General features: G+C 44.1%; 1 protein-coding gene across 1 annotated transcript in view; it reads left to right on the top strand.

Annotated features, from left to right (window-relative positions):
- LOC148443005 (A.superbus venom factor 1-like) overlaps window positions 1–25,440 on the top strand; it is a 164,805-nt gene that overhangs the window by 68,043 nt on the left and 71,322 nt on the right. The window contains exons 14-19 of the mRNA XM_088463400.1: window positions 3,970–4,131; window positions 4,325–4,454; window positions 6,640–6,714; window positions 19,779–19,979; window positions 23,394–23,514; window positions 24,817–24,902. Coding sequence (XP_088319526.1) covers window positions 3,970–4,131; window positions 4,325–4,454; window positions 6,640–6,714; window positions 19,779–19,979; window positions 23,394–23,514; window positions 24,817–24,902 — 775 coding nt within the window. The remainder of the gene's footprint in view (window positions 1–3,969; window positions 4,132–4,324; window positions 4,455–6,639; window positions 6,715–19,778; window positions 19,980–23,393; window positions 23,515–24,816; window positions 24,903–25,440) is intronic.

The following is a 25,440-nucleotide window of genomic DNA, read 5'->3' as shown; positions in this document are numbered from 1 at the left end:
GTGTGCAACTGAAACTCCCAAAACCAGAAAAACGGTGACTGCGCAGAAAATAGGAGGTCTGAACAGACGTCACTCCTTCCAGCACCCATGAAGAGAAATCAGTCCAGATGATGTGCTAAACCGACCTGTTCAGTGCCGGCATTAACACACCAATGAAAAGAAAATGGATTTCTTGAAATAGGAGCCGGAACCCGCACAGTCTGAAGTCCCATGTACTGAAATCCCATGCATTGCCCGGCCTCCGAGTGCAAGACAACAAACGAAAAGCTGACCCAGAATAAACGTAACCAGAAAGTCACCATAATCAAAACTGCGAACTAAAACCAAAAATCATCAAAATGCAGAAAATGCTCTGAAGGACCTACGGGGATGGCATAATTAATGGAACATCACAATGTATGGGATGGCACCATGTATAGAATGAGTGCTGCACTAACCGAAACTCACAATCACAACCAAAATTCTACCTACCAAGGTAGCTATAACCACAGGTAAAAAGCAGCTAAACAAAAAATGGCGACTGAGCCTAACTAGCTCCCTTGAGGCTAACCCTTAAGTCGGGAGTTAAAACCCCCCTATTCATGTCGGCAATCCTTGGACAGGGGCTCACCTGCGCAGCTGCGGCATGAGGGCAAATGACAGCCCGACCCCTGAGGGCATTGGGAATCATAACTGATGAAACATATGCCCTGTGACGCCTACAAAACCAGGATTACTCACACCACGAAGAGGTAATGCGGGGCGCCCCATGACCAAGGAGGGGCCGCCGCCGCTACGAGAACTATAAACAAAACGAAACATCTTTTGTTCCCAAAAGGCATAAACCCCCTACCGTCCTGGTTCCGCCCGCAAAATCGCCCCATGCCAAATTCCTGGACTAGACAACAAGTCAATCACAACACAGATGTATCAATAAAACTACCCCTGCTCTGCAATCCGCTCGCCAAATAGCCCATGGCAAAGTTGAGCATGCAATATAACCAAATTATTATATTCACACAAATTGCGACACTCGTAACCTGATTCCACCCTATGACATCCCATAATGACCAAGAAAAATCAGCAAATTTACTTCTGTGGATACTTATTTGCTGAAGCGCTAAACGCACAGATGTACAGTATCCTAATTTCCTAACCCCTATACCTGCGCCATAAGCCTCCTTGAAATTATCGCCTAAACCCCTGCCTAACCGCTGTGCAACCCTCCTGTCAATCTTATGCGGGAGCGCCAGGTAAACAGAAGATGAGAAACTAAAACTGGAGGCATAGCAAAAATTGTGACACAATCATACCCAACAGAACCAGGTGGTCCCAGAACCTCCTCCACAATGCTCTCGCACGGAGTAACCACCAGCTCGACCGCTGGGGCTGCCTCAACACGCACTGGATCATCGTCATCAGCTGCACAAGCCACCGAATCTTTTCAAAAAAACTCCACCCGCAACCACGGCAACCTGCAACTACAGGAGACTGGTGAGGAAAAAGAAAAAGAGGTACCGCTGCGGGAGCAGAGGTATGGAAAAGTGGGTGGCCTGGAAACTGGTGGTAGAGGTGGAATGCTGCATCCGGGTTGCGCGGGCAAACCCAGGTAAAATAGCAGGAAAAATAGATGTGTGAGCTGAGGAATAATGCAAACAAAAGAAAGGGGGGTTACCTTGTGAATTAGGGATAAAGATGTAACAGGGAAGTGTATACAGAGGCGGGATGGGGCACCTGCGAGCAGCGGCATGCAGGAACTGGCATGCTCACTGCTGCTGGAGCAAATGAAACTGCTTGCCAGGGGGTAGCTGTGCGTGTAGGGAATGGTAGCCTGTCTGCCAAGGAGCAGTGCTAACAGAGCACCACCCAAAATGGCTGCCGGGATTTTAAAATGGCTGCCAGGCCCGCCGCCAGAGTGGAGATCCGGGCCACCCCGCTGCTGCAGGGCCAGTGCCGCACAGTCTGGGGACCACGCATTGGCTATAAAATCCTGGAGGGGGAATGAAGACCCTGCAGAGTGGCCAGCGGGGCCGTGACAGCGGGCGCTCCCGCTGGCAGCAGCGGGGGTAAGCGTGCTGGTGGGGCTGCACAGGCATAGGGCCCCACAGCCCGGGGGAAACATGACAAGGAGGAGGAGAAAGGGGGGGCAAGTATGGGCTGTGGGCAAAATGGCCACTGGGAGGTAAAATGGCCACTGGGCCTGCCGCAAGAGCAGAGCTCCGGGACCACCCTGCTGCAGTAGGCCCAGTACCGCATGGACCGAGGACCGCGCACTGGCTATAAAAACCTGAAGGGGGAATGAAGTCCACTGCAGAGTGGCCAGTTGGGCCGTGAGGTAAGAGTACTGGCGGGGCTGCGCGGGTGGGTGGGCGCTGTTGGAAGGCGCCACACTCGCGGCGGGGAAGGCCAAAAACTGGCGGGAGGTGCAGGAGCAGTCACCCCCACCAGAGGAGGAGATGAAGGGGGGCTTGGGAGCAGGGCAAAGTAGCACCAGTGGGATCCGCGGAAGTTCCCACTGGCGCAAGGAGGCGCTTGTACTGCCGGGGCTGAGCAGGGGACCTGCAGCCACGGGGGAGCCCAAGCAAGTGGAGCAGGAGGGGGGTGCACGATGCAGGTTGGAGAAATAAACCCGGGTGCAGAGGGTGAGGGGGGCAGGATGGCATGGGTGGGCTATATATGGAAAGGAGGCAGAGGGGGGGGCAGGCCGGCCTATACAGGGTATATATGTAAAAGGATGGCACCAGTGGTAAGGTATACAACTGGGGGGGAAATGAAAGGCATGAAACTGGGAATAACAATGTAGAAGGAATATATAGAAAAAGGGGAAAGCTACTCAGCCTGATACTGTTTCAAAATTCCTGAAAAATGAGGCTGTCTACATGCAAACAAGCCAATATATACTGATCATCTGACCATTCCCTCAAGCAATATCATTGGCTCACCCAACCAGCTGACTAGAAGCCTTATAATCCGCCCAGCAACAAGGTTTACATCAACAGCGATACAGCAAAAAACATAGTAATCTTAGTTATTCTCACGCTTATCCGGCCTTCGCCTACTAATCTTTGAGATTTTAATCACAATTCTAAGTGCATACTGGTGTTATTAACATATAAAATGTGGGATGTGACCCTGTCCTCTGTCTAATAGTATTAAAATTTACTCCGCTTATTAGCACCTGAATGTATTGAATCTAGTGTTTGCATGCACCTATTGCGATAAAAAAAATTGCAAATGTCTCACTTGCTGGGTTTTGCATTGAGACTCCCATTAGTGGCATCTCAAATCAACCACTTGCGTATAAAGATACACCATCGGTTGCACATCATTTGAACCATCAAACTCCTGAGCAACCCTGTGGTTGCTCAGAATGTCTGTCTTTACATAGTGAATAGAAGCTGCATACAAGGATGCAGTCACCGGCTGTGACACATCCACAAAATGATCGTGACACTACTGCATTTCTGTCTCCTACATCCGATTACCTCCCACTTTTGGTCCCTGAGTGTCAATTAATCTGCATCCAAATCCTCATGGTACCCAGTGTCTATAAGCCATCAGGATGCATTTGCTGTGTGAGTCAGAAACATGAGCAGAACAAAAAATACCGGCCAACTGCACAAACAACAGCACTGCATCCACCTCTGAATCCTTTGCTGCAGCTTTAGATAGCTAGGCCACCCCCGTGAAAAAGAAATTCATGACCAAGGTAAGGAGGTTCTCAGACAGCTCCTCCTGGGCAGAGTGAATCCATACTCTCCTAAGACTGGCTTTGCCCAGGGAGATTAAGATTATAATTACAGGATTGGTGAGGGGAACATTGCTTTCTTTGCCTTTTGTTCCCCAATATCTTGGCCTGCTGATAGCAAGTCTATCCTCAGGATCTGTTCCAAGGGAGGGATTGTCCAAACTCTTTGACCCAGAGGTCAGGCTCTCTGGATAGTATATACTTTGCTATTTGATTGATTAATGATATGAATTGCATTGCAGCTGGAGTTGACAGGAAACTCGGACAAGGACAACGCAGTACAGCACCCTGGCGCAACAATGAGACTGAAACTGACGGCAGACCACAAGGCCAGCGTGGGGCTGGTGGCTGTGGACAAAGGTGTCTATGTCCACAACAGCAAGTTTAGGATCTCACAGAGCAAGGTACAGTGAGTAGAATAAAATGTAAGTGACCTTGAAGTTTATGTATCATAATCAATGAGATACAACATCCTAACTCTGGGGACAATGACCTTTGTCTCAAAAAGAATGTTTTCTTTTTTTACATTAATGTAGTCAATGGTATGACTTACATACTTATGTGTAAGTCTCAGATCTCATGTGTCCTTCTTACAAGGTTTGGGGCTCTGTGGATAAGTATGACATTGGCTGTACACCGGGGAGCGGTGCTGATGCCCCAGGAGTGTTTTATGATGCTGGACTGGCCCTACATACAAACTTCAAGATGACAACTCCTCAGAGATCAGGTGATTATAGGCTACAAGGTAAAAAAAATAAAAAATCACCCAACAGGTGATATATATATAAAATAATCATAATATCTCCCAACCTCTGGTTCAAATAAATCTCAGAGTGGACTTTGAGTGGGGAATAAGTATCAAAGCTTCAGGGGAGATGTACTAAGCCTTGAAAATATATTATGTGGAGAGAGTTAAATTACTAACCAATCAGCTCCTAACTGTCATTTTGCAAACACAGCCTGTGAAATGGCACTGGTTGGTATGTTATCTCTCTCCACTTTATCTTTCTCCAAAGTTTGATACATCTCCCCCATAATGACTTTCACAATTTTAGTTTGGCGGTATGCTGCAAATGTAATAAGTTCTGCAATTGGATGTACCGTAGAAGGACTCCTCATATAAGTTGCAGACACGTCAGTCCAAACAATATTACCAATGGGTGAGAGGTCTTCTCTGATTTTAGAAGCCATAATATGAAGAGTGTAATGAAGATCAAGGGGCATATCCAATTAGGTGCAAGTTTACCAAAAAATCTCGCACCTGTTTGACTTTTCCTTCACGTGTGAGATTTTTGGCATTCAATTGGGTTTTGATTTTTTTTTTCTGAGTGCCTTGAGAACAGAACCAAATTTTCCTAAAATCCATATTTTAAGTAAACAATGTTGGCACTTGTTTTGGAATCCTTTGGAGACAACCCCCCTAATTTTTGATTACATATGGAAAGTTTCCAATTAGCTTAATAGTCCTTAATTACTCACCTTCTGCAACGTCCTTCTCCTCCGCCTTTTCTCCAGCATTGCAAACAGCTTCCATGAACTGGGCACAGAATTGTGCTACTAACCCTGCATCCCACCACCCCTAAACCTGCACTGCACTACCCATAGTCTTGCATCTGCTCCCCACACACACTATGAGCCGTATTCAATATGAGCTGAGCCGCGATACTTTTTCGCGGCCAGGACTTTCCTCCTACTTTGCCTGTTTGGCAGGCGGAAAAGTATCACGCGCGTGCACGCTTTACCCCGTATTCAATATGAAAGTACACGAAAACGGCACCCGGCGAAACTGAAACAGGCGGAAAGTGCTGTCAGATTTGGGGAAATCAGACTGACACCCCCAAAAGATGCTCTGACATGGGGGTTCACTATGATACCCCCCGATTAGGCTTGCTGAAGGTATTTGGGGTTTTTAAACGGGCTCAATAGCTGCTAAATATAGTGTTTTTGTATACGTGGTGCAGAATAGTATTTAGGAGCTTTCTTTCCAGAAAATAAGTTATCCCAGCAAATTTGGGGTACTTAAAAATGGGGGTCAGCATATTTAAAAGTTGCTAAAGTGAAGTTGAAAAATTGTGAAAAATCCCCCTGTCGCAAGCACTTGCAATCAAAAATACATTTGGGGCATACTTGGGAACCCCCCAGAGTCAAGTTCGCTAGTTTTTAAGTTTGTACCCCAACAGGTGATATATATATTATTTTTTTTATTTTTTTTATTTTTATTATTTTTATTATTTTTTTTCGCCCCTTTTTCAAAGTAATTTTTTGGGGTGTCCTTAAGTATTTTTTGATTATTTTTTTACTCAGATTACCTTTGGGGGACTATCTGATGGCTGCAGGGGGATTCCCGCAACGTTGCACCCCAAAACCCCAATTCTGCACTTTTTTCCGCCTCCCATTCATAGGTGATACTTTACTGCCTATTACATTGCATTGACTTTCCGCCTAGGCGGAAAGTCTTTCAAATTGAATACGGGTAAAAGTCAAACAGGCGAAAATGACATCAGCGACAAGTTTCCGCCAAAGAAACGCAAAAACTGACTTTTCGCCTCAAATTGAATACGGCCCTTAATGACTTAACCCAGCACCTGCTCCTTACACAAACTACATTACCCCTAACCCTGCTCCCGCACACCACACACAGCCTCGGCAGCTGGCCACAGACTGAGTGAAAAGAAAATAAATTCCCTTCCCACGGGATTTTGCCCCCCCAAAAAAACCCTGCAACCAATTTTTTTAAATTAGATATCGTGGGTATTGGGAGCACATATACCCGCAGTAATCCAAAATTGGTCACGAGGTACATATAATTGTTTGTGGGAAAAACCTCATGGCCAATTGGATGTGCTTCTTACTGGGTAATTTGTAACCTGTTAATTTCTTAACATGTTTGTTTTGTCCTATTTCCCACACAGAGCCTTTATGTCAGGTAAAATTAAAGCACAGGCGAAGGAGATCACCTGCATTCATTCAACAGACAGGCAATAAAGGTAAACTAGGACAAAAGTCTCTAACTTGCTTGGACTTGAGACACAGAAATAGGGGTCTATTTACTAAGCAGTGTTAGGAGAAGTGAAAAGTGATAAGGTGACAGCCAATCAGCTCCCAACTGTCATTTTTCAAACACAGCCTGTGAGATGGCACTTAGGAGCTGATTGGCTGGCACCTTATCACTTTTCACTCATCACGTTTCACTTCTCCTAACACTGCTTAGTAAATAGACCCCATAGTCTTTAATAAAAGATGCTAAAATTGCTGATCACATCCAGATGAATGTAATTTATTAACTTTTACACACATACTCAGGTTTTACTAATAAATTTGCTATTTTTTTGGCTTAATTTTTATATTACTTATATACAGATGAAAAAAGAGGTGACAATACATTCAGGGTTGGTCTGGCCCACAGGGGTACAGGGGAAATCCCCAGTGGGCCCCACTGCCTGAGGGCCCACCACCCTACTCTAGGTGTCAGTTTCCAGACCTCAAATCATACATTGTTACTCACTTATATGGTTAGTTACCTGGTGGAGTAGAACCACTGATCAACACAGGTGCTTGGCTCCTTTCTATAGAAACTACAACCAGATTTGCCTATTGGTTAGCTAAGCATCTCTGGGTCTGACCACACCCCTTAAGCATGGGCCCTTACCACTGCATTCCCCCGGTGGGTCCTTTATGCCCCAGTCCGACACTGAATACCTTTATAGTTTCCATGTGGGGTAAATACTGGCTGCTTTTGCATGTAGTCTACAAATGCCGGACAGCTTTATTTTTACACTGCAATGTAGATTTGAGTTTGGAGACCTCCCTGTCACATGTAAATCTTTCTGCACTTTTTAGATCTCTCCCACTACCCGATATAATGAATGATTGAACGATAATGATATCATTATTGTTCAATTGTTCATTATATCGGCCAGTGTGTATGGTGTCAGCGACCAGCGATGCGCGCTCCCGCTGATCGTTGACAACATTGTTCATTGGCCGAACCTGCTGTCCAACCTGTTCAGGTTCGGGGATGATATCATCAGGTTGTTCAGGTTCAGGGGTGATGGAGGGTGCCGGCACTGAATGGTATTGTTAACGATATCGTTCAGTGTGTGTGCTCAATGTCGTTAACATCATTGAGCTCACCACTCCCGGGGAAACACTAAACAATATCACTCATGGAGCAAATCGTTTAGGGTGTATGTGGATTTACAAAGGTGCAAAGTAAAGGGCCCAATACATCAGGCAGCCAATTCCCTAATCCAACCAGAAGCGAGGGTCGGAAATGCTGATTAGTGGTTATGGATGTTCGCCGATCTGTCTGGGAATCTGTGAAATTCTTCATGTTAGAAATCGTCGATTTGCTGATCAAGATCATATTTTGGTCATGATTGGTGAAATACAACATATTGAATTTCCCTAATTTGCCAATTTCCTACCCCAGCTTCTAGGGATTGGGAAATTGCCACAATCTGTTGCTGATGTGTGGGGGTCTTTACTTGCTCTTTGTTGCTTTACTCCCAGCTCAGAATCAGCTCCATAGGGAGGATAACACATTTTGGAAAGCCTGGTCAGTATATCACATTATCTCCTATATTAATTTTCCCTTTTTTATTTCTGACTTTCACTTTATAATCATGAGGTAAACTTTGCCTTATTTATCAACGAGTTTATCACTCAAAATGAGTGATACATATAACTGTTTGTGATAAATGGTGCTCCAGCCAATCAGCTTCTAACTGTCATTTTACTAACAGATGGCAGTTGGGAGCTGATTGGCCGGATCACCATTTATCATACACAGTGATATTTATCACTCATTTTGTGTGATAAACTTATAAAACCAGTGCTATTTTTTAGCAGGAACAAGTAGGAACTCAGGGCCTGATTCAGACCCACTCGCGAGCGCTATGCACTCGCAAGCGGGTCGCTGGTGGCCCAGTGCGCATGCTCACGACGGAGCCGGCTCCATCGTGGACATGCGCGAAACCCGGATAGCAACGGGCAAACTGTCGCTCCGGGTCTCGTACCAAAGGTGGCGTGCTGTCGTTGTTGAGTGACAGCACGCCCCCTTTGGTGGGCAGGCCAGGGGCGTGGCTGCCCAGACAGAGGCGTTCCCATGGGAACGCTTACTGTCTGGGGCCGGCCCCACTGACATCACAAGTGATGTTAGTGGGAGTGTTTTCGGCTCTGGTAGAGCTGAAAGCACTCTAGGGCTTGCCGCAATGAGACCCTACCACAAGGGTCTCATTGCAAGTCCGATGGTCACGATGGTCTTGACCATCGCGACCATCTTCCAAGAGGCCACTCTAAAAAAAGAGGAGGCCGGCCCTGATTCAGAGCGAGCGCTCTGTCAGAGCGTCCGGCTCTGAATCAGGGCCTCAATTCCTGTACCTCTCATTAACTATGATGTACTGTCTGGGGCCAAAATGTATTTTCCATAATATGTTTTATTTTAAAGTCCCATATCAGTGCCTCCTTTATATGTGTATATATATATATATATATATATATATATATATAATATACATGTTTATATACTTGTTTTTATATAGCTCCACCCACAGTTCCTGAACCTATTTTTCCAGCCCTACTTTAAGTCAATGTGCAATAAACACAATTTGAGATGTACAAGTTCTATACTGATAAAATATCAACACAACTCAAAGAAATGTATATTCAAGGTGCCTGCACACTTAGCGATATTTTACACGATTTGCCTGATTCCGATGCATCGTGACGACAAATCGTGTAAAATATGCCCAAATGCCGATTCACGTCCCCGCAGGTCGTACATCGCATCTTCAGATCTGCCGTGCTGTAGGGCAGATCTGACAATCTCAGTCACGATGCACTGGAATAGTTAGGAGGCACTTTAGATCGTTTGTCACATTGGACAGTTTTTAACACCAAATCGTGTCCACGATTGCCAGGGAGCTACTGGGGAGAGTTCAAGGGGAAATCGGACACAATGTTGGATCATGAGCACATTGCTAAGTGTGTAGCACATTAAGAGATAATGTGTTGTAAATGTGTGAACTATGGGGGGTATCTGATTAGTTGAGAATAGTGAAAAACTGGGATTTTTTGCCAATTATCCCCATTTTGTCCAATGTTTTTTTTCTCCCTATCCTATTATTTCAAACAACATAATAGGATATTTTGGTTGAAAACTCATAGGAACCATGATAACCTCATGGACCTATGTGTTTTCACCTTTGCAGTGATGAACCAATAGCACTTTTTGTGGATCTTTCCTCAGGACACATCAGGTCCCGTAAAAAAAAACACAATAAGTGCTGGTTTGCGGGGCAGCACTTCAGGGCTAATTGGATAGCCCTGGGGGATAAATTAGTGCTTGAACAATGTTCGGGACTAATTGGATACCACCGTATGGGTGGAGGTGGTGATTTATAATTAAATGACTTGATTTAAAAGGGATATGTTTTGTGAAATTAAAACAGCAAAGAAACTAAAAACAGCAGCTGTACAAATATACAAAGTGCTACATTCCACCCAAAATTTCCAAATGTGATAAAAGTATGTAACTATGTACATTACTGTGTGCCATCTTTGCTTCAACCTCTAACAGTGTTAAATTCATATTCAATTAAAAAAATACAAATATAAAACAACGGGATGCATTTGGCTTCCCAGCAGAGGGGATGCCAATGCTTACAATCCTGTCAATCATAATACTGATGCCAGGCAGAAGACTGGTGCCAGCATCCTGACCACCGGAATGCAGAAGGTAAGTAACGGGGTGGGGGGGAGGTGTCAGGGCTCTGCCGGGGATCAGTGCCGCCTTACCTCCTCGCCGGCTTCCTTTGATCTCCCGGGCGGTCGGGCAGCTGGCGCGGCGGCTGAGAGGACGCTGAGCATTCTCCCCGTGCGTAGGGGACTGCGGGCGGTCCGGTGTCTGGAATCGGGGTTCCCGGCATGGGCGCCGCCATGTCAGTCGGCCCAAGTGACTGTACTTCCGGCCTGGGATAGGTGAGCGTCAGCTGATCGCTGTGCACCTATCAAAGGGTTCTGTGGGGTATATAGCCTGCATCCACCTTTCTGCAAACTGCCTGAACAACGGTTGTCTCCTAGTCCCTAGTTGAGTTCCGGTCCAGGTTCCTGGCGTTCTATTTCCTCTACAGTGTGTTCCATCTCTGCCTGTGTGCCAAGACGTTACTGTGATCCCTGTGCAACAGTGAGTTACCATCTGCCTGTGTGCTAAACGTGTCTCTAGTGTACTTCTTGCAACAGTGTATTACCATCTGCCTGTGTGCTAAACGTGTCTCTAGTGAACCTTGTGCAACAGTGAGCTACCATCTGCCTGTGTGCTAAATGAGCCTCTAGTGAACTTCATGCAACAGTGAATTACCATATCTGCCTGTGTGCTAAACGTGTCACTAGTGAACTTTGTGCTACAGTATTGCCAGACTTCTTTACGTTGTTTGTGGATCACTCCACAGTGCCTTAAATCTTAGGCATCTCTTATTAGGGCCATGGTTGTTTGTATCTCCAATTTCCACTGAGCTCGGGTACCTGGTCAAAGGACCGCGACCTGCTCTCAGGGTACAGCTAAGCCCAAATCCCGATTGGAGGGGTCACTGGCGAACACCATCCTGTGGGTTAGACTGCGCACCACTGCCCAGGTCTCGTCAACACTCGAGAGCTGTGGATGAGGAGAACATATATCCAGGCCCCTCGCCTTCGTTTCCTCCCGCAACCCGGACCCAGAGTTTCCACTTCCCCAGCGCCAAGCGTGACAGTTTGTTCAGGCCGTACAATGGAAGCCGCTGGGTCCCAAGGTACAGCATACCTTCAGGACATGGCCTCTCGGATGGATAACCAGGAGGCAGCCCAACAGCAAGTGGCCCAGTTCCTGCAGGAGCTCTCTAGACAGCTGGTCTCGATCCAAACTACATTGGCATCTATTCTCCCGGTTCCACCAGCTGCAGCCGCTGCACCCCCTCCACTTGTTTTGCCTCAAGGGGCTTCGGGATCTAAATCTCGTCTCCAGTTGGTAACCCCGGAGAGATTTGATGGTAATCCCAGGTGGTGCCGAGGGTTTATTAACCAATGCGAGATCCAATTTGAATGTCTCCCCCAGAATTTCCCCACCTCTCGAGCAAAGGTGGCGTATGTTATTTCCCTGTTGACCGGGGCTTCTCTGGACTGGGTCTCTCCCCTGTGGGAATGAGCTGACCCCACTATGGTAAATTATGAAGAATTTATTTCAGCATTTAAAAGGATTTTTGACGAACCAGGCCGCTCTGCTTCAGCCTCATCCGATTTGCTTCGTGTGCGCCAGGGACCCGATCTGTTGGTCAGTATGTAGTTCAGTTTCAAACCCTGGCATCGGAGCTAAAGTGGAACGAGGAGGCTCTCAAGGCATCCTTCCACCATGGAGTATCAGAAAGGATGAAGGATGAGTTGGCCTCCAGAGATTTACCAGAGTCCTTTTCTGATGTCTTCTCCCTCTGCATCAAGATCGACCTTCGCCATCGGGAACGCTGGGCTAGTAGATGCAGGGGGGAACGCTTTCAGGTCCATACTCCTCCTGTGAACCAGTCTTCTCTCTCTCCTAGTAGTGAAGAAGAACCCATGCAGGTCAATAAGTCCAAGCTTACAGCTGTAGAACGCAACAGGTGTTTCCAAAATAAATTATGTATTTATTGTGCTGCTCCCGACCACATTTTGAAGAATTGTCCTCTGCTTGCGGGAAATGCGAGACCCTGACTGAAGTAGGGAGCATTCAGTTAGGGGTTATGTCCAAGTCATCCCAAATAACAGACAGTCTTCTACCAGTGTCGCTTTCCCATGGGTCCAGGACAAAGAGGGTTAAAGCTCTAATTGATTCCGGAGTGGCAGGCAATTTCATTTCAGATACTCTCGTTCGGACTCTAGGTATTCCTGTCGGTCCATTACCCAATAAACTAGTACTCTCCGGCTTAGATGGTAAAACAGTGCTAGGAGAATCTCTTTATTCTCTCTCCCATCCAGTATCCATCAAGATTGGATGTCTTCATCAGGAATGGCTGGAATTATTTGTGTTACCTAAGTCTCCCTACGAGCTGGTGTTGGGGCTACCCTGGTTAAAAAAGCACAACTCTGTGTTCAATTGGAATAAGATACAAATTTTGTCCTGGGGATCAAGTTGTTTACAGAAGTGTTTGACCAAGGTGGTTCCTTTGCGTAAGTTAACCACAGTTACCTGTCCATCCGAGATGTTCTCTCCACCCTCTATCTCTGTGGGTCCCTCTCAGTCCAATTTACCAGAGCCCTACCAGGATTTCGCTGATGTATTCTGCGAACAAGCGGCAGATAAACTCCCTCCGCATCGACCATGGGAATGTGCTATTGACCTGCTTTCGGGGAAGACCCCTCCTCGTGGCCATGTTTATCCATTATCTGTTCCTGAGACTACCGCTATGGCAGAGTACATTAAGGACAACCTTACTAAAGGATTTATCCGGCCGTCATCCTCTCCTGCTGGAGCAGGGTTCTTCTTCATAGGGAAAAAGGACGGAGGGCTCCGCCCTTGTATAGATTATCGGAGCCTAAACCAAATTACGATAAAGAATCGGTATCCACTACCCCTGATTTCCAAACTTTTCGACAAGGTCCGAGGAGCTCAGTTTTTCACCAAACTAGACTTACGCGGGGCCTACAATTTAATTCTGATAAAGACAGGGGATGAGTGGAAAACCGCTTTTAATACTAGGGATGGACACTTCGAGTACCTGGTAATGCCTTTTGGACTCTGTAATGCGCCAGCTGTATTTAAAGATTACGTCAACGAGATTTTTTGGGACATTCTCTATAAATTTGTGGTAGTTTATCTCGATGATATTTTAATTTTTTCTGCAAACTTACAAGACCATCATCGGCATATACTAGAAGTGTTGTCTCGTCTCCGAAATCATCGTCTCTTTGGAAAGTTGTCAAAATGCCTCTTTAATCAGACTTCGGTACCCTTCCTGGGGCATATAATCTCTGGAAAAATTCTTCAAATGGACCCTGATAAACTGAAAGCTATTACCGACTGGCCACAGCCTACTTCGTTGAAAGCTACTCAACGTTTCTTGGGTTTTGCAAATTATTATAGGAGGTTCATTCCACATTTTTCCACATTGGTCTCTCCTATCACTTCTCTCACAAGGAAGGGAGCCAGCCCATCCTCTTGGCCTGATCCAGCAAAACAAGCTTTTAAAAAATTAAAAATGGCATTTTCCACAGCCCCAATTCTCCGCCAGCCTCAGCTGGATCAACCATTTACGGTAGAACTGGACGCATCCTCTGTTGGAATTGGGGCCGTATTGTCTCAGATCGCTGAAGATGGGAATATCCACCCCTGCGGATTCTTCTCCCGGAAATTCTCTCCCGCAGAGAAAAATTATATTATTGGAGATCAGGAACTATTAGCTATATGCTTGGCACTAGAGGAATGGCGTTATCTTCTGGAAGGAGCTAGATTTCCAGTTACGGTCATTACAGACCATAAGAACCTAACTTATCTACAAACTGCTCATAGATTGAATGCCAGGCAGGCCCGATGGTCTCTTTTTTTTTCCAGGTTCAATCTAAGGTTTCAATTTCGCCCAGGCATTTTAAACAAAAAAGCGGAAGCTCTCTCCCGTTCTTTTATGACTATGGTAGAGGAAGAGGACCATCCGCAGATACGTCCAATTCTTGATCCAATTGTTTTCGCTCCTACACAGATATCCTCTCCGCCTCCGGGACAAATTTTTGTTATTCCCAGTTTACGTAAAAAACTGTTGACATGGGCTCATGCTTCATTATTTGCTGGTCATACAGGAATCACTAAAACTTATCAATTCCTACTACGTTCCTACTGGTGGCCCACCATGAAGGGAGATGTCAGAGAATTTGTCCTGTCCTGTATTAAATGTGCGCAGCATAAGACACCTCGCAGGAGGGTGATGGGTCCATTACGCCTATTACCGGTTCCAGTTGCCCCATGGACTCATATCTCTATGGACTTCATTTCCGAGCTACCTCGATGCAAGGGACACAATACGGTATGGGTGGTCGTGGATCGCTTCTCAAAAATGGCACATTTTGTTCCTCTGGTCGGTCTTCCATCGGCTCCTCAATTGGCTAAAATATTCATCCGGGATATCTTCAGATTACACGGTCTCCCTAAGGAGATAATCTCTGATCGTGGGGTCCAATTCGTGGCCAAATTTTGGAGAGCCCTGTGCAATACATGTGGAATTAAATTAAAATTTTCTTCAGCATACCACCCTCAGACGAATGGTCAAACCAAAAGGGTTAATCAAGAACTTGAGACCTTCATCAGGCTTTTTGTATCATCTTCTCAGGATGATTGGGTGGACCTTCTACCATGGGCAGAATTTTCTCACAATTTTAAGTATCATTCGTCATCCAAGTCCACACCCTTCTTCACTGTCTTCGGTAGACATCCCCGAGTCCCTGACTTCGAACATCTTCCAGCGGTAGAAGTTCCGTAAGCAGTCAAGGAGATTGGGTCATTTTGAACCCTGTGGAATAAAATTCACCATTCCTTGGTACAATCCTCAAAGAATTATAAGAGATTTACCAATAGGAAACGTTTGGCTGTTCCCTTTTTAAAAGTTGGGGATAGGGTTTGGTTATCTTCCAAGAACATTCGTTTGAAGGTACCCATGATGAAACTTGCTCCACGCTTTATTGGCCCCTATTGCATCATTAAGATAATCAATCCAGTAGTATATAAGTTGGAACTTCCTCCACAAATGAAAATCTGCAATACATTCCATATTTCTCTTTTACGTCCTCTGGTGCTCAATTGATTTCAAATTGTTCCTCCCAAATTGCCTCAAGTACAGACTTTACAGGGTACTGAGTTTGAAGTGGAGAAGATCTTGGATTCACGCCTTAAGTTTAATACTCTTCAATACCTCATCGATTGGAGGGGCTATGGTCCCGAAGAAAGGGCTTGGGTCAAGGCTTCCGATGTGCATGCTCCACGGTTGGTCCAAGACTTCCATAGGAAATTTCCAAATAAGCCTATGGGGTGTTCGGTGCCCACCCTGAAAGGGGGGGTACTGTCAGGGCTCTGCCGGGGATCAGCGCGGCCTTACCTCCTCGCCGGCTTCCATTGATCTCCCGGGCGGTCGGGCAGCTGGCGCGGCGGCTGAGAGGACGCCAAGCATTCTCCCCGTGCGTAGGGGACTGCGGGTGGTCCGGTGTCTGGAATCGGGGTTCCCGGCATGGGCGCCGCCATGTCAGTCGGCCCATGTGACTGTACTTCCGGCCTGGGATAGGTGAGCATCAGCTGATCGCTGTGCACCTATCAAAGGGTTATGTGGGGTATATAGCCTGCATCCACCTTTCTGCAAACTGCCTGAACAACGGTTGTCTCCTAGTCCATAGTTGAGTTCCAGTCCAGGTTCCTGACGTTCTATTTCCTCTACAGTGTGTTCCATCTCTGCCTGTGTGCCATGACGTTACTGTGATCCATGTGCAACAGTGAGTTACCATCTGCCTGTGTGCTAAACGTGTCTCTAGTGAACTTCTTGCAACAGTGTATTACCATCTGCCTGTGTGCTAAACGTGTCTCTAGTGAACCTTGTGCAACAGTGAGCTACCATCTGCCTGTGTGCTAAATGAGCCTCTAGTGAACTTCATGCAACAGTGAATTACCATATCTGCCTGTGTGCTAAATGTGTCACTAGTGAACTTTGTGCTACAGTATTGCCAGACTTCTTTACGTTGTTTGTGGATCACTCCACAGTGCCTTAAATCTTAGGCATCTCTTATTAGGTCCACGGTTGTTTGTGTCTCCAATTCCCACTGAGCTCGGGTACCTGGTCAAAGGACCGCGACCTGCTCACAGGGTGCAACTAAGCCCAAATCCCGATTGGAGGGGTCACTGGCGAACACCGTCCTGTGGGTAGACTCCGCACCATTGCCCAGGTCTCGTCAACACTCGAGAGCTGTGGATGAGGAGAACATATATCCAGGCCCCTCGCCTTCGTTTCCTCCCGCAACCCGGACCCAGAGTTTCCACTTCCCCAGCGCCAAGCGTGACAGGAGGGTTAGGCATAGGTTTAGTGGTTAGGGTTAGGCACTAGGGGGTGGTATAGGGTTAGTCACTAAGAGGGGTAGGGTTAGGTTTAGGGTGCGGGGAGAGGGAGGTTAGGTTTAGTCATTAGGGGGGAGGTTAGGGTCAGGCACCTGAGAGGGAGGGTTAGGGTTAGTGTAGGAAGAGGGGGAGGGTTAGCATACTGACCACCAAGGGTCAGTATGTTAACTTTTTTGGGATCCAAGCATCAGGATTCTAACTGCATGGGTCCCATGTGTCTGTATTTCATACGAATTCCAAAAATAACATATTATAGTTTGTGATCCTAGAAATTTCTGCTAAATAAACACATGTGTAAATAGAATTCCTGCAGTATATGCAAGTCCCACAATTTATTTCCCAAAGACCACTTCCAGGTAAAAAATAGATTTTTAGTGGCTTCACTTACTGGACCTTATGCACACAGAGCTCCAAGCTGTGGCCGCCAGCTGGACTCACAGTGCTCCATCTGATGTCATATATATAACTGCACAATCAAACTCTATTGTTGATGATCACAATTATTTCTTCCTGATGACCAAAAGTCACTCCAGTAAATAGCTGACGCGTTTCTTTGCTCTATGACTTCACCAGAGGGTTTTATTATTACCCTCTGATAAAATTGTAAAGAGCATACATCAGGTAATTATTACTGAAGTGACTGTTAGTCATCACATAGAAATTAGAATGATCATCTGCAGCAGAGGTTTACTGTGCAGCTTGCTTATGTTTAAACAACTGTGAAACAAATTTTCTTAGAAGGAAAAACATTTTCAGTGGTGGAAACAAATTAAGGAATGTGAACTCTTGGGCAACCAGATATCAACATGATGCCATATCAAGTGAACCACTAGGTGAAGTGCTTCTGTTCCAAGGCATAAGTTCTTATAGAAGCAATTTTAGTTTCTTAGAACTTCCATCATATCTACCTATTCTATTTAGTACTGATACTTCTGCAGATGAAAAAAATAAAAAGGGAGATTCTTAGGGCATTTTTGTTAGCACCTGACCATCCTAGAAGGTCCTGGCACACATATATTCTGAGTATGGTCCAGCATGGTGTCTGTCTCCAAGACCAGATCTGTTTAGTCAAAGCTCCTTATTTTGCCAAATATTCCCTCAGCTAATTTTAACAGTGTGCTGTAGAAAACCAGGTAGCTGAGTTAGGAGGAAAGATAATTGTTGGTCGGATGCACTCTTCTTGTAGATGATGGATGGGCTGGGTGGTGAAGTGTGGTGAGTTGGGGGTGGTGCTTGTGTGGGGAGGTGGTGGTATGTAGTGTGGTGTGTATTACCATGAAGGATGACAGACAACAGAAGGCTGTGATGAAATCATTTATTGCAAGGCACAGTGCTGCTCTGATACGGTCCCGGGGGGGGGTTGTAGTGGGGGAGAGTGTGGGATCTGGTGGGAGAGGTGGGCTGGTGTGAGCACCAGTGGGAAGGTAGGTGGACTCTTTCAGGGGGCTCCTTGCCATGCGGTTCTTTACCAGCACGTTATCCATGCTGGATCTTTGGTCTACAGTCTTAAGGAACCATCTGAGAGGATAGGTAATTATGGATCTGTGGTAGGAAGTTCATGCCAGTGAATGGATGTGGGTACATACCCTTCCTCGAGTTCTTAGGTATACCTACTGGTGGGGGCACATTGTGGCTGGTGAATGGATGTGGGTACGTACCCTTCCTCTTAGTCCTGACTCTGCTGCTTCGGTGGCTTGAACCCAGGTGTTGCAGAATGTGAGTGAGGTTGGATCTGGTGGTGGGTGCTGTGTCCGCACTGCACCTGGTCTGGGTGGTGCGGCAGCTCGCTGATGGTGCGGCAGCTCACTGGTGGTGATCGGCTAGGGGTCAGATGGTGAGTGACCCTCCTCTGTGTGTGGTGGGTGTCAAATCGCCACTGTGGGGGTTGGTGGTCTGGGATGCGCTCTGCAGCCCCCCAGGGTGGGGATGCCAGTGGCTGCTGCTGCCAGTGACTGGGCAGGTGAGCATCCCGACTGATGCACCATTCCCTATGTGGTGGGAGGGCAGGTGTAGAGATCGGCACAGGTGGCTCTGACTCCAGATGTCAGGAGCGTGGTGTGCCTGGGTGGGGGAAAGAATGGTAGGTGACAGGTGGTCTCCAATGCGTTTTGGCCTTGGCCTTCTTCTAGCAGAATGTGAGCTGAGAGAGTTAGGAGGAAAGCATAGAACAACAAGTTAATTTGCACCTATGTGAATGAATGAAGTAAAATATTTTTATGTGCACCCACAGAAAAATTCTTTAGTGTATGTGCTCATATGTATGAACTGAATCTACCAGACTGCAAACCTGGTGCTCTATGTGTACTTTAAAAAATGCATTGCAGCCAAGTTTCATCCAATCAAAAGACAGACAATATAATGTCAAACCTTAACATAAGGAAAAATAACTAGACTTCCATCTTACTCTACCCCATATTCATCCCTTAATACTATCTCCCCAGAATAAAAAAAAACATTAATTTGGAACAGACTTAGGTCCTCATTTATCAATACGTTTTATCCTTCTCAACAAGTGATAAAACTTGTAGTGTATTATAATGGTGCTTCAGCCAATTAGCTCCCAACTGATTGGCTTGAGCACCATTTATCATATGCAACAAGTTTTATCACTCATTGTGAATGTTAAAACTTGTTGATAAATGAGGCCCATACATTGAGATTGCTCAACAGCATGGTACAATATCAGAACATGAGGATGAAGGAGATTAGAATTTTAATAAGAAAAATAAAATCTCATCATGGCTACAGTGATTATCTCATTTTGGTGGGACCTCCAAAATAGCTATAGAAATATTCAGTTCAAAACTGTAAGTCTAAATTAAGCAAGATATAGTATAATCACTTAGATATTATTTCTCTGTATCTGTCTCTCTTCCTCATTTGTAATTCATTTAACTTCTTGGAAATTAGAAATAGGTTTAACAAAAGAAATGGAATGTATGTGTCTTGATCTTACAGCATCGCAATACACCGACCAGGAGAAGACATGCTGTCAGGATGGCATGATTGTTAATTCCATGGGTCACAGCTGTGAGCATCGCTCCCGTCTCATACAGGATGGACAGAAGTGCATTGCTGCTTTCATTGACTGCTGCAAGGAGATTGAGAAGATGAAGGCTGTTACTAAAATTATGGAAGAATATGATGGAGTATCAAGAAGTAAGGAGCCCTAATACAGATAAATGCATCATAATTTACATAGGCCCGTATTCAATTTGGAGCGAAAAGCCGGAATTGGCGAAAAAGTTTTGCCGATGACATCATTTCGCCAGGCAGAAAAGTATCGCCGTATTCAATTTGAAAGACTTTCCACCTAGGTGGAAAGTCAATGCAATGTAATAAGCAAAAAAGTTTTGCCTATGAATAGCAGGCGGAAAAATGTGCAGAATTGGGGTTTTGGGGTGCAACATTGCAGGAACCCCCGTACAGCCTTCAGACAGTCCCCCAAAGGTAAACTGCATAAAAAAATTGAATAAAATCTTAAGAACACCCAAAAAAATTATTTTCATTTTGGGGGCAAAAAAAAAATATTTTGGGGGACAAAGTTAAAAACTAGCGAACTAGACTCTAGGGGGATCCCCAAGTATGCCCCATGTATTTTTTTCATTGCAGGTGCTTGCGGCAGGTGGATTTTTCATTATTTTTTAAACTTAACTTTAGCAACTTTAAAATATGCTGGCCCCCATTTTCAAGTACCGAAAATTTGCTGTGATAAGTTATTTTCTGCAAAATAAACTCCTGAATAGTATTCTTCACCACTTATACAAGAATGCCATTTAGCAGCTATTAAGCCAGTTTAAAAACACCAAATACCTTCAGCAAGCCAAATCGGGGGTAACCATAGCTAACCCCCATGTCAGAGCATCTTTTGGGGGGTGTCAGGCTGATTTCCCCAAATCTGACATGACCTTCCGCTTGTTTCAGTTTTGCCGGGTCCAGTTTTCGTGTACTTTGAAATTGAATACGGAGATACGCGGGCACGCGCGCGATACTTTTCCACATGCAAAACAGGCAAAGTGGGTGGAAAGTCCGGGAGTCAAAAAAGTATCTCGGGTGCGAATCAAATTGAATACGGCTCATAGTATATTACAAATAAAATACAACCAGAATGTTAAATCGGAATGGACAAAAACTGGTCCCTGTTTCCTAGACTGTGATAATCCCCTTATGAAGCCCATCACTAGTATTTCACAGATAAGCCTCACATCAATAAAGTTGACATCCTTTACATAGTGGTCACCCAGCATGATAATATGTGCCCCTCTTTGTGGCTTCATGGGATGTCTAGTTGTGACTGAAGAGGGCACAAATGATTCAGATCCCAACACCGATGCAAACAATTATTTACAAAAATAAATACACTACTTGTAGCAACACAAAGTATATTGGCTGCATTCCTCTTTTGTCTGCATGGATATATACATTGTATGGATCTCTACATTTTTATTCTGTGCCCAACATGTCAACATGAGGGCAATGGAGTAATGGTTATGTTAATTTTTTATTATACTTTGAAGCAAAAAATATTTTAGTTATATAGTGATTGGTGGTGCCACAAGTGTTCTGTTTCTCTACTACTCTTTTGTATAATCTTATACATGGTGGATTTTCTGTTTGTAATTTTGTAATGAAGCGATGTACCAGGGGTATGTTAATATGCAGAACATTTTGGGTATCCTGCACTCTCCAGTGGGTTTGTAAGGTGTTATGCATTAATTGGTGCCTCTAAAACAAAATGGAATACTCATAGTGTTTCTGGTAAAGGTACAATACTGTAGGACGATAACCAATATGTCGACATACAAATAGATTGACATGGTTAAAATGTAGGCATCTTTAAATTGTTGACATTTGACATGTTGACACTAGAATGTTGACATATGTTTAATTATTGATTTTGTTGAAGGTTAGGTTTAGTGTTAGGGCTAGATTTAGGGTTAGGGATAGGTTTAGTGTTAAGGCTAGAATCAGTGTAGAGCTAGATTTAGTGTTAGGGTTAGGTTTAGGGTTAGGAGTTTGAGTTAGGCTAAAATATGAAAAAAACATGTTGACAGTCTGTTATTGATTGTATGTTGACATATTGGTTGTCGACCTATTGTCCATGTCAACAGTCATAACCTGTTGACATTTTGATGTTGACATTCTGATTGTCGACAAGTCATATCACACCCAATCTTAGTGGTACACAAAATAAAGTAAAGATAGATGTAGTTCTTTAGCTTTTGTATCAGATTTATCTGTGAAAACGGATGTATCTATTGATTCTGAACCTACTGCTCATGTGCCTGAATTGCAAAACATGGTATGATGTGCCCAAAGTCACCAGTATTTGAGAGCTCACCGGATCTTGTGAGAGTGGAATCTAATGTGACGTGGATCTTTCTGGGTGGCGACTATCAAGACTCAGGAAGCTGCTGTCTCTGATGTCAAAGGCATATATATAATGCTCCGTGCAATTCTGAAATATGCATGTGGGGATGGAATTCCTGTTTCTGGTGGATATCTTGTACCTACAGTAGCATGTGGCTGGTGCAACCTCTGATACTAATGATACCAGTAGAGCCTGCGGATGTTAGAACAGTGGGAGGGATAGTCTTGCACATTCAGACACACAGATTTGTGACTTACTTTGGTGGATCGCTGTATTAGCATATGAAAGCCAATTTGTCCTGAATAAATTGGCGTATCAGGCAGTCACTCCAGTACATGATGTCCTGTTGTGTACGTTCAAATATGAAAGAAAGGGCTGCAATAGTGGTCACCACTATTAACATAAATTTTTATTTCATTTTTATCTTACCGTGCTTCACTTACCTTTCAGTGGTTGTGTGTTAACATTAGACCTTCATGTCTTAAGCCTGATGTCTATCAGCCTCATGTGATCTCAAGGGAGATATTGGAAGGCCAACCAATCAGCTCCTGTAATTTTACAGGCTGTGTTCTGCAAAAAAGTAGTTTTATAAGTACCATGTAACCTGGGACTAATTAGATTGGGTAAAGTGATACAAGAGAGCTTCAGTTATTGTTGGATCAGGTTTTATAAATCTATGGTACAAACATATTGTGGTGTAAAATTCCTTATTATGTAGGAAAATTACTCAATATAGACTGCTTTATAAGATCAGACATGTTTTGTTTTATAAACAGTTTTTGCATTTGAGGCTGCAATGGGTGCTGTTTGGTTGATTACAGTCCCTGCTGTACTAAGTGCTACCACCTCCAGGGACAAAGCGAGCCTTGGGAGAACACATTTGTTGTCTAGAGAAAGATGAGCTGGTCAGATTGGGCACACTAAAAGCAATTGGATTAAGCTGCTGCCAGCTGTGTGGCTCATTGGTAGAGCATGTATCTAATGTGTTAATTTGCTGAAGCTTAGTAGACAACAAGTAATATGTGATTTATGGCATAAGTATAAATGTGGAATAAAAATTATATTCCACAAATGAGATCAATGAAATTAAACATTTCGGGAAGAAATGTTTGATTAGTTATAATTGTGCCGCGGATTATTTTCTTATTTCTATCTTATATTTGAGAGCAATGATAATTGATAAAACATTTTATCTATATTAGGTGACGATGGAATGTATTATTTTGATTATATCAATGATGCTGATATAATGTCCAGGACAGCGTTTCCAGAAAGCTGGCTCTGGAAGACGGAGATCATGACTGAGAAACCAGATGCTAAAGGGTAAATAGTGTTTTATCCTTTTACAAATCAGCAAATATCTTCTGATTATCACACGATATTTGTAATTCATCTTTCCATCTCTATCATGCTACTCTAAGAAGAAAATGGCTCCATACAATAGATTGCTGATGTATGTGAACATTTTCTTTCACAATGAATAAAATACATTCTAATTTTGTTTATTTTTAATCATTTCATTTTCTATTGAAGTATATAATTTTCTAGTTTATATATTTAGAATACAAAATAAAATCTTTACTATTAATCAGCAACAAAAAACTTAAAAAATGTAATTTAAAACTAATGACCCCATTTATCAATGAGTTTTAGCTCTTTCAAACTCATTATGATAAACGGTGCTCCAGCCAATCAGCTTCTAAATGTCATTCTCAAACACATGACAGTTAGGAGCTGATTGGCTTTAGAACCATTTATCATTCGTAACAAGTGTTAAACCCCTAAAACTCATTGATAAATGAGGCTCTAAACATTTAAACTCAATGGGCCAAATGTAATAGGGTGAGAGTTTAGAAAAGTGAGAGTTTCTGACACTTTTTAAACTTTGCCAATGTAATAGAGTCCAAAAACAAAGTAACAGAGTGAACTTGCGTGTTTTTTCAGACTTAAAAAACTGTCACGATTTAAAATCTCATTCAGATGTTTTCCTATTTTGAAGATAAAACTCAACCAATGTGAGAGTTTACTGCTAAACTCTCACATTTTCTAAACTCTCACCCTATTACATTTGGCCCATAATGTTTTCATCTGGTCATGATACAGATATTTCCTCATACATCTAGCCTCAATACACCATGCTGTGCAAGATGCCTGGGAAGAACAGGCCTGTAGAGAACTGTTCTGGGTCCTAGTACTGTTTGGGGGTGTGGCCTAATCGTGTGAGGCGTGACCACACACCCCTTAGAAAAAAAAAGTATTTGCATTGTCATGGTGCATCTTAGTTGCATCACAAAGATACATTTTTGAGTCACACAGGCCTAATTCTGAGAGGGGCTGTTTGGTGTGACTGCAGCAACAGTGTATGAGGAGGAGGACACATCTGTATGAAGGATCATACACACAAGAAACATATTTGAAGTGCCATCTGTCACCCATTTCTTTGGAGGTGTCAAGGGTGACCAAGCCCCCTGAGGTGCCCTTTTGTGCTTCTCTGGGATGGCAGATTAGACATAATTTACAGTATGTCATGTTCTGTTTACTTTGTAATATGGAATCTAACCAAAAGACTCTCTCTTATGCATTGTTCCTTGCAATTAATGTTAAATCAATCCAATTTTTTTATAGAATTTCAACCAAGAATGTAAATGTCTACTTAAAAGATTCAATAACTACTTGGGAGGTTCTGGCTGTAAGTTTGTCTGAAAGCAAAGGTAAGCACATTACTTTCTTACCTTCTTCTCCTTATACAAATCTCTGATTCGTCATTTTGAACATATACAGTACATGTGTCCTATTTTTTACTGTTGCTTCAAGCACCCCAAATATAGCCCCTCTTTGTGCACCAGGTCCCGTGTGACTCAACAAAACCAAGCATCTTCCCCACTCAAAAAGTGGATCTTATTTGCATAAATAAAACAACTGGAAGCAACAAAACCACATTGCTAGTGTACTGTACACTGATCAACTTGATGTGCAACATTTGTTCGAGTCCGAATGTGTGTAGAAAAAAGGGCTTTGATATGAGCACCCTCAGCTTTTCCCCACCCTGTGTTCGATTATACTTCATTGGCAACTTTGTACGTCTGTAAAACCAATTCCTTTGCCATTAAGTTTGCAGCTCAGCAGCTCTGGTACACCAACATTGACTTTCTGCTATTTCTGCAATGAGACTATAACACGAAATTTAAAGAGAAATATGATATGCTGCTCCTCTAAGAGTGTCTAACTCGCGCCAGTTGACTTGTACCA

The sequence above is a fragment of the Taudactylus pleione genome, unplaced genomic scaffold (assembly GCF_031769625.1).
Source record: "Taudactylus pleione unplaced genomic scaffold, aTauple2 ptg001357l, whole genome shotgun sequence".
Lineage (NCBI taxonomy): Eukaryota > Metazoa > Chordata > Amphibia > Anura > Myobatrachidae > Taudactylus > Taudactylus pleione.
Note: the sequence above shows the minus strand (reverse complement) of the source record. Positions and strands in the feature narration are given on the sequence as shown.